We start from the raw sequence: 13,684 nt of genomic DNA, 5'->3' as shown, positions 1-13,684 counted from the left end.
AACTTTTATACAAAAATATGGGAAACTAAACCCATAAAAGTGAAATTAAAACAAGAAAAGCCATAGATTAACTTTTCTTGAAAAAAAAGCCATATTTTTGCACAATCTATTAAAATTCTCATATAACATATAACATGTAATTTTCACTAAATATTAGAGTTACTATTAGTGAATTTGTTGTAATATATCAGCTAAGGTGAGCGTAACGCGGTAAATATTGAAGTTACTATTAGTGAATTTGTTTGTAATGTATCAGCTAAATAGGGTGGACGTAACGGGATAAATATTGGGGTAAATATTTTTAACTTAAAGGCGGGCAAAGAAATTAACTAATAGATTGAAAACAAATACTATTTTAGAAATTAACTAATAGATTGAAAGCAATAAATTGGAGCAAAATTTATTATCTAAACAAGGTGGGACTGTTTAATATTAGGATAGGATTAATTTAATTTGCTTTCATTGTCGGCTTTCTTTTCTTTAGCCCAAAAAAAAAAGAAGTAAAAAGACTACTCTGTTTGTTTTGAGTAAATGACTATCAAATCTATTCTTATTACAAGGATCAACTTGCTTATAGATTATTTACCGTTACAATATCAAACAGAAAGTGTTTCAATAAATTGGTCCATTAATTTTTCCGATATATAATTTAATGCAAAACAAAAATTCTTTTTTAAAAAAAAAGTATTACCCTTGAAAAAATATATAGTTACCTTTATCTATCACAAGTAGAATGGAATTGGAACCCATCTCAAATTGGTGTTTTTAACTGATGAGGCTTTAGCTTTTTTGAGTAATAATCCAGAATCGTATCAAACTATATTGTTTTGAAAAATTAAATACTAGAAGCTAACAAGGGTTGATCATAATAATATCCAATATATCATCATCATCATCATCATGATTGATCATCTTGATCTTATGATTGATTAGTACATATAAGGTGGTTCAAATAAATAAGATGGATGATCTCAGGTTCTTCATCAGATTCTCCTGACTCCTCAGCCAACTACTCATAAAGCTGATCTCACAAAAAATTTCAAACTTACATTACTCTTATGAATAGCCATTTGCAGTAAAACTTACAATCAAGAGATTCACACTTCCTTAGCCATGCAAACAGAGACTGATGAATATGATACCTGTAACTGTAACTGTAACTGTAACAGGAACATTCAGATGCTTTAAAGGGCAAAAGATAAGAAATTTCTTTCAGATATAAGGCCTTTTAATATCATTTGAGAGCTTATGTTACAAGGTGAATATACAATACAAGCCTAGTTAACAACTTCACTGCTGAAGAGCTTGAACTTCTTGGCATCCATAACTAATTTCCGAGTGGAAGAAAAGGTGCCCATTATTCCTGTGCCGGTGAAGACAACGATGATGGAAATGTTGATCAAATAGGTAACGGATAATCTCGGAGGCTTGTAGGTTTTGTTGTAGAGAAGCATTGGGAGGACGAAATCCAAAGGGATGAACCCAATAGCTCCAACCACACTATTAAGGTCTCCGAAAAAGGGTAGCATGGCTGCGAAAAAACCGCAGAGTATCATATAAATTGTTCGAAGAAATATCCGAGGAATGAGGTTTCGTTTCGAAAAAATCCCTTGCTTGGTGTCAGATGATTTCTTTTCCATGATCTCATAAGCAACTTGTGAATAAACCTGCATCATATTGCAGAGAAACTAAATTAGTATATACAACATAAAGAAAGAGTATAATTTCTTGAATAACTTGGGCTGCTTATTATATGTTTTACCAAGCCAATTGCAAAAAGCTGAAGGAGAACAAAGACAACAGAGAGTCCAAGAACCCAAGTTGGAGCAAGAGAAGGTCCCTCATCTGGCATCAGGCTCTCCAAAATGTTCGAGTTAGATTTATTTCCAAAAAGCCAGTAACCAGACACCGCGACCGAGTAGAAGGTAAAGAAAATCACCGAGTAACACATCACGAGCCCTTTCACCATCTTTCCAGTAGCAGGTGGAGCCAGAGTAGCCTGTATTGATGGCATATTGAAGTTGGTTAAAAATAAAGAAGCAATATCAACATGCCTACAAATCATTGGCCTAACTGTGTTTGTGTTAGATGTTTGTTATTTCGCATAAAAACTAGATGAGATCAAATTCAAACCTGCATTTTTCAGCAGGGGTTTTAAAGCAGTCTAGTTAAGTCAACCACACCTAGCCCTCGAAGAAGGACATCTTGGAATTTTTTTTACAACTAATGAAATGCTCCAAAGAATCTGTCTTTACTTGTATTTCGGGTAATATTCCGTTCCCAAATATGGCAGCTAGTATGGAGATGGAACTGAAGGCACTGAAAACTCTTGCTGACTTGGAAGATTCTAAGGAATAGTCCTTTGGTGGGCCTTTTCCTGAAGTACCTGAACACCAAAGTAAAACAAGCATAAATCATTTATTTAACTTGATCAATTGTTATTGGGGGTTCATTAAAAACTAGGTAATATTTTTCTAAGAGCACGCAAACACTTTTCATTGGGAAAATTAGTCTCACGTTTAATGGATAACCACACTACTGAACAACCACAAGCTCAACGTCCAATTGCTTTCAGTACCAACTAGCTACTTGAAATAATATAAATTTATATAATTGATAATAAATACAAGACTTAAGCCCCAACCACTCACACAGACTTACCAACCACTTAAACTAAACTCAACTCTTAAATGGCAGCCTAAGTAATTCACAAAAGGAAGACTCAGTAAGCAAACAAAAATCATTGTGTAGAACGTGAAAACTATCCCATCTGCTGTTATTTTTTCAAAGTTTTACCATAACATTCCTTTAGTTTGAAACCAGAGCAAAAACCTTGGTTAAAATTGACACTGAGTGCGATTATTATGTTTAATTGAAACAGTTTTAATTACTAGTAAGCATATAGTTTGGACAACAAATCTTCCACATATATTTTTTAGTGTGATATGTACTTATATTGATCAGTTCAATGAACTATTGATTGACACTTGGGAGGGGATGAGCATCAAGCTCGGGACGTAAAGCATTTTTGTAAATTTATAAGCAATCCCAAAAAAGTTCAGAAGTCAATTCTAAAGCAACGATTAATAATACAAGTTTGTGGATGAAGATAGATGGATTTGGTACCTGCATTTATACAAGCACCAACCACAAGGAACGAGTATCCTAAGCTGAGAAGTAGTGAACCCAAGTTGATGTGTCTGAGGGAATGGAAGGTAGGAAGCTGAGACAAGAATATCATAACCACAGTCACCATTGCTATGAAGTGGTACAATTTCAGGGACCCATTGGGGGAAAGCTCGTCATACATGATCTAAATAACAAAAAGTTGAAAAATCAAAATACTGCCCTTAATAATAATGCGGAATTCCGGTGCACCCCCAAAAAGAGGCACCACGGTGCACTCTCTAGTGTTTTTGGCTCGAGAAGTATTTTCAACAAATTTTTTTTATGACTGTGTATATTATAGTTATTTAGAATATCCTGCAAATTTTTAGAATAACTTTCAATGTCGAAAACTAGGTTCAAAACATGTTGTTGCACGCGTGTCTAATTTGTCTATGCGCGTGGAAAGTAACAAGTTTAAACCTCATTTTCGACTTTCTAAAATTTTGCAGGATGCTCTAAATAACTACAATGTACACGGTCATAAAAAAAAAATTCGCCAAAAATACTTCCCGAATCAAAAAAACACAAGGGTGCTCCAATGTGCCCCTTTTAGGGAGTGCACACAAGAATTTACCAATAATAATAATAATGTGTGAAAAATCATAATAGTCTTCATAGCAATGGTTTGACCGATCAAGATCATCCATTGATGTGGGGCCTATGTAATTAGACTCGTTCGGAAAATCCATCATAACACACAATGAAGCTAAAGGAAATTGTACTTTTACCAAAAAAGTTGAACACTTTATATTTTAGCTGCCAAGAGTCTACTGATTGAATAGATATGGCTTGTGTCTATCTATAGACTATACGGCTCAACAAGCAATAAATTGATGATGAATTTTGAAGGGGTAAGAAGAATTCAATTCAACTTTAAATAACAATCTGACACTCTAAACAGTGAACAGTGATGCTGTGGCTATGTAAGAAAGCAAAGACTTTTGAGAATGGTGTCAAAGTTGCAACCATAGAATTATAGTTAATAAAATTGATATCTCTTGCGGCTCTTAAAATTGTTGTTTGTCAATAATTAAGACTCATTTGTCTGTTCTTACCTAATACCAATTCAATTCTATAAAGCAATGGTCATCATTTTTTGGGACCAAAGAGCTAAGAAAATAATATGTATATTTTTTAAATCTTGTGGCCATATGGGACCATAATCTTGGTAAGAATGGACAAAGGACTTGATTTAAATAGACTAATCCCACTAATTTTCAATAAAACTCCAAAAAAAGACTCTTTCAATTTCACATTATATGTGTTTGTCAAAAAGGGACAGAAATCACTGACACAAAATCCAAAACAATTTTACAAAATCACATGGCAGGCAGCTGAATCTGTTGTGCTTCTATATAACTACATTTATAGCTGAATAGATACATAACATAAACTTCATAGTATGAGAAATGAAAAGTCAATAATATCAGATAAAGCATTAATCAAAGTACTGTAGTAGTAGTATACCTGGATGCATTGCCCAGCAAGCAAAATTGCTCCTATTCCAACCCCTGTATTTATGGCTGTTTGAATGAATATTACAAAGTAAAACATCCATCCTGAACCTGTAAGTGAAAACAAAAAAAATCACATTTTTATGTCTTATATGGTAATAATAAGACTAACCCATCATTAATTTGATATGGTAGTTTAGAGAATAAAAGAAAAATATTAAAAAGCATAAATGTAATGCTAGTACTGACAAACTTTCTTACTTGGTGACAATGTGAAAAAAAAATCAAAAAGGACACAACAAGCACAACTGCGTAGTTAACCCTATCCAAACAATTGTTTTGTAACTTTATTCTAAAAAAAAATGTAGACTTGTTAATTTTCTTGGCAACCAAACAGAAAACAATGAATGAATGGCTGTAACATGTTGAACTTTGAAATCACAGGACCCAGAGCCGACCCAATGATTCACACGTGTCAAAATCATAAGCTCTCGTTGCATATTATCAGCACATTCTTTTCAATTTCCATGAAAATGACCCAACAAATTGAATTTTGCCATACCTTTCTTAGACAGACAGAGCAAAAAACGATGTCGTTTTCTCCTTTTCTCAAACGCAACAACTTCCGACGTAACCGAATAGTTTAAAGAAGAAAAAAAACAAAGGCAGCGTTTTATAACAACAAAGAAAGAAATACGACGTCGTACCGAGAACATCGGCGGCGAGTTCCCGGAATCGTATGTGGCGGCGACCGGCTTTCTCACAGTGGTCAAGGACCTTAGACATGAGATAGTAAGCGTAAAAAGTGACCATCCCCATGACCGTCAAGCAGAAGAACCCAAGCCCCCACCCTAACCCTCTGAAAGCGTACGGCAACGTCAGGATCGTCGGTCCAACTATCGCCGTCGTAAGATGAAACCCGGCGTGCCACCACTGCCCTGTTCATATTTTTCTTTTAACTTAAATCAATTTTCATAATAAAAAAAAAAAAGAAACGTAATAATATCAATAATTTATTTTTTACCTTTGGATTGGAGGACGAAGGCTGCTCCGGCGTCGTTTTGACGGGATGTTTCGTCGGTTTGAAGGAGAGAAGGAGAAGTTTCCGCCATTATTGAGGCGCAGGTTAATGCGTAAGTTAGTGGAATGGAAGGAGAATGTTAAAGGAGTAAACTTTGGGAGCTCCGACCGGAGATTGCGAGATGGGGTGAACTGTCGACACCTCTTCCGGCGATGGCGGAGGGGTACGGAGGACTTTTTCGATACGATCAATGGAGCAATGAGAGGGACTCTGTCTATGTTGGTATATTTATTTACTATATTTTCAGGAGACGAAGTTGAAGTTGAAAGGTACAGGAATAGGATAGGTTGTGATATTTACCAAAATACCCTTATGATTTACTTTTCTTTAAAAAAAGGAAGAAAATATTATAGATAATTAATCATCACGTGACTGATAATTAGGCAGCCCCATATTATTCGGGAATGAAAGAAAAAATTCTACAGGTGAAGTTTTGGAAGTAAAACAAGTTATTCTGCTGATGTAGCCTCAAATGCTTAAATCGTCGATTATAGAGTATTAAGCAAAAAGTTAAGACCTATTAGCTCAAATCTGCTCCTCTAATACTAATGGGATTCATAGTGACAAAGGCAGTACTATTAGTAATCAACAACACAAAAACTTTGTTATAAATTATCAATTTTCTTATTAATATCCGAGTTAACAAAAATGATTGGGACAACAAACATCTAACTCGTCCGTAGTTTGGCCCAGGGGCGGAGGGAGGTGGGGGGCATGTGCCCCCACTCAACTTTTACAATTTTTTTAAAGAGGAATTTGAACTCATTTTGAAATATACACATAAATTATAGTAGGGTCAAATAAATAATTTTATCTACTTTACATATAAGTTAAAAAAAATATTATATATATGTACAATACATATATATATATAAGTATTTTAATTTTTTGTATATAAACAAAAATTTTGATCAATCAATATTATTATACGTTGTATAAAGTTGAATTATGAGACACTTCAAAATAATAAAAAAAAATATCACCTAATTTTGTTGTTTCTTTTTATTTTAAATATTTTGTTGCACTTATGTATAAAAAAAAACAAACACGTGTGTTTACATAAATGTTTGAAACTTGTTTTCAGTACCTTAAATTATTCATAATTTCTAAAAAAATTATGTAATGTATATTATGACTACAATATATACAATCATATAAAAATAATTAAGATATCAAATATCTATATACTAAAAGCACAAATAATACATCAATAGTCCCTTTTATAGGAGAATTTCTCAATATTTTTTATAACATCAAAAAAATTTTTTTAGCCCCTACTGTACTTTGTGGCTGGCTCCGCCACTGGTTTGGCCCTAGATATAGTAAAATGATTTACATTTATCAAAAAACAAAAAAGGTGGGTTATACTTTATAGTTATACATTGTACTACCCTACTATCACTTTAATATAATATAGTAATATTACTATATTATATTAAAGGATTTGATTCAAACGCAAACTATTTAGAGATATTTTTCTCAAATGTTTAAATATTGATTAGGTAAATCCTCAATATTAAGAAACTAGTTATTAAATAATTATTTCAAGAGTTTATATATTTTTAGATCTTATATTTTTTTTCAATTATCTGTTTGCACTCTGTGTTCTAAAAAATTTATTTTTGAATCCTATATTTTGTAAAATAGTTCAAATAGACTCTAAACTTAATTTTGATGAAGAAAAAAATGAATATAACAATACAATTTTTAAGTCGAATAAATTTATTTTTGTTCTGAATTGTTAATTTGATGAATTATTTGTGATTTTATTTGAGAAAATTTTCACCAAAATTGAATTTATGGTTCAAATAAATATAAACCGTTATTTCAATTTTCTTATTTAAATTTTGAATTAATTATCGTAACCAAAATTAGAAATATTCTTTGTAGTATTTCAAATTTTGCGGCGATTAGATTGTAAAAGAGACAACACTATATGCAAAAAGGTTGTAGCCTTCTTTTTTTCTTTTCTAAGAGTAATAATGATCAATAATCCTTGATTTCAATACCCAATCTGCACTTTATTTAGGGAATCATTTAGAGGATGTTATGCACGATGGTGGTATTCGACACCCATTGCGCCGCATAATAATACCATGTTCGGCACCCACGATGCTTCGTAACAAAACTCAATACAGCAGTAATATCTACATCTTAGGATAAAATATATTGAGGAGGCTACGGCACAAATAATATCATATTTAGTATTAGCTATTCCGGTGATTATTTTTTAAAGTTATTTTGTAATTTAGCATAATTTTAATAATTTTTAAAAAAATAATATCTGATAATTTAATCAATTAGTCAAAAAATTTAGACAACTAAACATTCAAAAATTTTAGAAAGAGACTATTTTGTAAAAAATTATTAAAAATAATTTAGAGTACAAAATCACAAAAAAAATATCATTCTCACCAATCTTTTTTAGTGTGGGTGTTATCATAACTTATTAAAGAAAACTAACATTGTATTTTTTTTAGTATAAAATCTAACAAATTCACAATATTATTATAAGGGATTATATTATTTTTTGTATATTTTGATTTATCTCATTATTTGTTTGGACAGTGTATTTTGTAAAATAATTCAAATAAAATCTTAAATTCAATTTCGATGAAAAAAATATTGAATATGATAATACATTTGTTAGATAAAATAGTTATTTTTCTATTATAAATTATTAGTTTGATGAATTATTTATTATTTTAGTTTAATTTTTTTTATCAAAATCAGGTTCAAGAATTTATTTGAATAATTTTACAACACAAAAAATCCAAAAAATAATGTAATAAAATACATAATACAAACAAATAATAAACCAAAGTTATATATCAAAAAAAAATATAAATCTTTATTATAACAATTTATTTTACTTTTGTGATAATGGAGAGAAGTAGGAACTATGGCGCAAATAATGATCGTTTGGGTGTGCGCCATGCGTGTTGAGGGTAAGGTTAAGAATGCATTAAAACGACGCCGTGTAGTACACCACATCACAACGACGTCATTTAGGCAGTAGCAATAGCAGGGTCCTGCAAAGCAAATTGCAATTTCGTCTTTCTTTTCACCATCATTGCTTACTTCTAAACTTGTTTTATTTCTATTCTAAAAAATAAAATAAAAATAAAAAGAGTTTTATTTTTGTAAGTAATGGCTGATGATACGTGCACACTAAATTTTTTAATATGAAAAGTTTTATATGATATAAATTATTGTAATTATCTCTAATGTTTTAGAATATATTTCTCTTATGAGCACTATTAATGAGTAATTTAAAATAACTAGTAAAATTATATCAAAATATATTAAAATAAGTCTAATATTTTATCCTTAAAAAAAATTTACCATTATTTGTAGTACATAACTATCTTTATAATATACTATTCATCTATATAAATATATAATATTAATTTTTCATATTTTTTTTACATTATTCACAAACACATCAAATCACACTCACAAATACATATATGTTTTTTTCTTTTTATATATTTATATATATAGTTATATACCTAGTAAATGAATTTTATTTATATTTTATAATATTATTATATTTCGTTTATTATTACTTTTTTATGGGTAGTATTATAATATAATTATGTGATATGATATATGAGTAGATTTTATAAATATTAAAAGATATTATGATATTATTGATAGTTAAAGAAAATATTTAAAAATATAATATTTAAATGATTTAGAGAAAAAAAAAATAGAGAAGTTGATGTATGGAATAATGTAAAAATTAGAAGTAAAATAAAAAAAATATATATATTTTGGAGAGATATTTTAAAAGATGAAGTAGACAATGATAAATAGAAAGATAAAAAAAATGATAATTTTTTTTTTAAATATCTTCGTGCAACAAACTTGTGGTTATAGATATAATCTAGTGGAATACTATGCATGATTTTTTTTTTAAAAAAAAACATTACTACCAACTCTTCTCCTATCTTCCTACACAAATGCTAACAAGGCATCGTGTCCGGATGACCGCAAAAGTACATAGGGATATTATGTGTTCAAACAACGTGTAGTATGCATAACCAGTTAAAAATCTGAATATTGTGTATTGGCTAATGTTCAACAAAACTCTCTCTTGTTTTCTTAGTCTATTTAGTGTGCCTAAATTCTCGTTACCATCTACATCAATCACGTGGTGGAACAATCAATTTGTAGTGGCATTTGCATCAAATCTGGTCTCCCATGCTTATACCAAGCGTGTGGAGATCGATATTCATATTGTGAAAGACATAATGATAACTAAGATTCAACTCCTCATTATTAAACACAAACCTAGCAAAGAGCAACTAGCATGCACATTGACTAAAAATCAATTCTAAACTCATTTTCTTCCACTTAGAAGCAAACTACTTGAGTAATAATATGTACATTTAAAATATGCACCTAAATATCACACACAGTCATATAACTGTTTTGGTTAGTCATTCACATTTATCAAAATTGAGATCTACTGTTTTAAAAAACAGTATTACATTACTATGTATAATATTTTTGTGCATATTTTGAGTGCACATATCATTACTCAAAAAAACAATTATTTTGAGGGGATATATAATTTAGATTAAGTTAGTTAATTCAACTAGAATCTAGAGTTAATTTAATTAGTTGCATTTTCTCTACTTCTTGATACTTGGCTCTTATTACTAATAATAATTTATTCAAGCATACTTAAGTTGTGCTTTAGAATTCACTATGTCGTAATCCATTTTATTAAAATTTAAGGTCGGTAACACATAGATCGATAAAATAAAATGTGATGAATATTTTTCTTAAAATTTTGTTGTTACCTATATTTTGACACATATCACATGTCATCATTTTCGCCCATAATTATCAAATTTTGTTGTTATGCAAAGCCTATGGAAGTTTCAAGTTGGCATGCCGTAAATTATGAAAGGGCATAAGTCACCATAACATTCCAACTAAAATCATAATGATTTCATAAGTGTACAAATGAATTTGAATTGTGAAACACCTATAGTAATAATAATCCAATCAAGAGCAGCCTTTCTCAAGACAAAATAATGAAATGATTAGAATCGAGAGACTTGGGATAAAAAATATTCCATTCAATCCACAATCAACAAAATTTCATTTACCTGATGATAGTATTGATGAATGGAAAAAAAGTCTTATTATTCGAATTTTTTTTTAACCAAAGTAAAATTTATTTATATATTCACGCCAAAAATCTCAATTCGATGGCTTAATGAACCCATATCAGAATATTTATTATTTTGGTTGTTGTGCCAATAATTAATTTAGTAGATGACAAGAACCCAAGTCCATTACTTATTTACGCAACTGCTTTTTCATGCATTTTTTCTTTCTCTTAGAAAGTGGGACAAAACTTTTTCTTTGCCTAATATCCTTATTATTTAAAATAATGACAAAGAATGAGAAAGGAAGCATCCTCAATTGGAGCATTAATGGATGTCATGGCATGAAGTAGCTGAAGGACAAGGAGGTTTAGTGGTGGGATTGCTTTGTCTGCCATTTTCACCATGAACAAGTCGGTTTCAGCGACTAAACGTGCGCGCTGCGACAAGCAATGTCGGCAATGCAAGTGTAATTGGTTTTGTATGCATATTGGCGGAGATTCAATTGGTGTTAAATGGAGTAATATTTTCCTTTATTCTCATATATATATATTTTCCATGTGAAAATATTGAGCAAAAACATGTGTTAAATCCCTCAATTTGGGACATGATTTCATAAGATAGAGACAATAGTATTGTCTCTATTATTGTCACAATATATTAAAGGAAGCTAAGTGTAACGACCCAAATCTGCTAATAGAGCTTAAGGGTCTTGATTAGTGTGTCGAGAGGGCATAACTCGATTATATGTGAATTAAATGATTAAAAGCATGTTATATGAATATTTAAATATCTGTGATGCATGACTATATGTATTAGTATGCATGTAGGCCTTGACTAAGTTAGAAGGGCATGTTCGTAATTTGAGCCCGTTGAGGGCATAAAAGTAAATAATTGTGATAAATTGTTGAGACCACATTATTATGTGGATATATTTGGAATCTGTGACTCGAGGCAATCCTAGTGAGCGGTTCAGCGAAAAAGTCACGGCAGAGATTTATACCCGGTTCGGGGCGAGCCTGGGAGTATTTCCGGGGATTTAGAGAATATATTGAAGTCCATTTTGATATTGAGGAATATAATTGGTGATTAATTAGGCGTCGGGAAGTAAGCGGTAAATATCAGAGACATTCGAGGAACTAGCGGGAATTGGGTGTACTCACTAAAATGCCCTTAGGATGTTCAAAAGTTTAGTTTTAAATGGGAGGGCAGTTTGGTCTTTTGATGTTTAAAATGAGAAATAAGGGTTATGCTGCTTTATGCTTTAGTGGATTGTGTAGAAAATTGTGGAAGTCTGAATTAAAGAAAAGAAAAGAAAGAAAAGAAGGAAAAGGAAAGAAAGGGGAAAACATGAGTCTATCTTTTTCTCTCTCTCGGTTGGAGGTCTCTTCTCCATTTCTTGAAGGAATTTGAAGCTAGAACTCAGAGAGAGTTTGGGCAGGAGCTTGAGGCTAGGATCCTTGGTTTGGTGATGGACCCACAACGGGTATGTTTTAAATATTTATACTCGCAAGCGCACGAATCGTATTTATAGAATAGTTTTCGTGTAAGCATGAGATCGAACCTAAAGGAGTTGTCTAAAATCAAAAAAAGAAAACTATTTTAAATCAAAAGTAATAAATTCTAACCTAGCTCAAAAGATTGATGAGTTTTAATATTATGAACATAAAATAAAAGATTGAAAAATAAAGCTATTTAAGAGAATGAAAATAAACCAATAATGATTTGAAAATAAGTGTTAAAAGAAAAGATTATTAAGATACTAGAATCCTCAAAATGTAAGTTTAATAATATTTATTAGTATATTGATTCCCAAGTTTTAGTGATAGTTAAAATAATTTAAACTGTAACGCCCCAAACTCCAGGGACCGTTACGGTGTGCCTTGTAAACAGTGCTAAACTCGCTAATCGAGTCATTTGGCCAAAAACGTGATCTAGGTATGATTAGCGATTTAGGGATGAAACATTTTGGTTAAGATGTAACGTTTCACTAGAATGTTTAATATATACTTTGGGATCCCGAAAATAAAGTTTCAAAGTTTATTACAGAAAATATTTACAACAGGCCGTTCTAAGCGGCAAAACAGGGTTCAACCCTAGTTCCACTTTAAACCTCGGCCGTGGTGGACGAGCAGCTGCATATGTACACGTCATCACCTAAGCTCTCCAACTCAAGGATGGTCCAGCTTCCTCTTGCCTTTACCTGCACCACGTAGCACCCGTGAGCCAAAGCCCAGCAAGAAAACACAATAAAGCGTGGCATAGTCTTAACAACGATCATAATAACCATTCAGGACTATCAGTCCAAGCAAATAGATGACAATAGTCAAAAGTCACAATAATGAGCATCGCTCCTTCTAGCCATGTGACGATAGGGTCACCAGAGCTTAACTGACAAGTGGTCCTTTCATAAGTTTGATTAGGACAGGTGCATGGTGAATGGTCACCAACATAACCTTCCTCCTGACCCTAGAGTCGTGCAATGGACAGCGTCCCTTGGCCATGTGACAAACAGTCACCGGGGTCATATACCTTGGCCATAAACATCTGGTCATAGACCAGGCAAGCGCTTATAGTTCTCATTGACCTTCCGGTCGGTCCAGCATCAATACCCCATATGAGTCATTCAATGTCGACCTCGATTAGATCTAATCTTTAATCGGCCCGGCGTTCACAACGCACTGCCACTTCTGACCCTTGGGTCGGTAAAGCACGACCAGTGCTCAGCCCGTGGTGAACTTAACTAATAAGTCACAGCCTCACAGACGGTTCTGACACTATTGTCGATTCTAACTAATAAGTCAGCGCCATACACAGGTAAGCCATGCCACCAAACATATATCACATGTCCAATATCC

At 31.9% G+C, this 13,684-nt stretch overlaps 2 protein-coding genes across 2 annotated transcripts in view; both read right to left on the bottom strand.

Moving 5' to 3' along the window:
* Positions 1-859: 859 nt before the first annotated feature.
* Positions 860-5,938, bottom strand: LOC133778572 (probable GABA transporter 2). Its single transcript, XM_062218545.1, has 7 exons — positions 5,647-5,938; positions 5,330-5,560; positions 4,636-4,733; positions 3,127-3,313; positions 2,256-2,386; positions 1,763-1,999; positions 860-1,667 (listed from the first exon to the last, which is right to left on the bottom strand). The coding sequence occupies exons 1-7, from the start codon at positions 5,732-5,734 to the stop codon at positions 1,278-1,280; spliced, it is 1,362 nt and encodes a 453-aa protein (XP_062074529.1). The 5' UTR covers positions 5,735-5,938; the 3' UTR covers positions 860-1,277.
* A 6,906-nt stretch (positions 5,939-12,844) lies between these two features.
* LOC133834102 (uncharacterized) overlaps positions 12,845-13,684 on the bottom strand; it is a 61,577-nt gene continuing 60,737 nt past the window's right edge. The window contains exon 2 of the mRNA XM_062263603.1: positions 12,845-13,029. Within this exon, the coding sequence (XP_062119587.1) occupies positions 12,998-13,029 (32 nt within the window). The 3' untranslated portion in view covers positions 12,845-12,997. The remainder of the gene's footprint in view (positions 13,030-13,684) is intronic.

The sequence above is a fragment of the Humulus lupulus genome, chromosome 5 (assembly GCF_963169125.1).
Source record: "Humulus lupulus chromosome 5, drHumLupu1.1, whole genome shotgun sequence".
NCBI lineage: Eukaryota > Viridiplantae > Streptophyta > Magnoliopsida > Rosales > Cannabaceae > Humulus > Humulus lupulus.
This window is presented reverse-complemented; position numbering and strand designations above follow the sequence as displayed.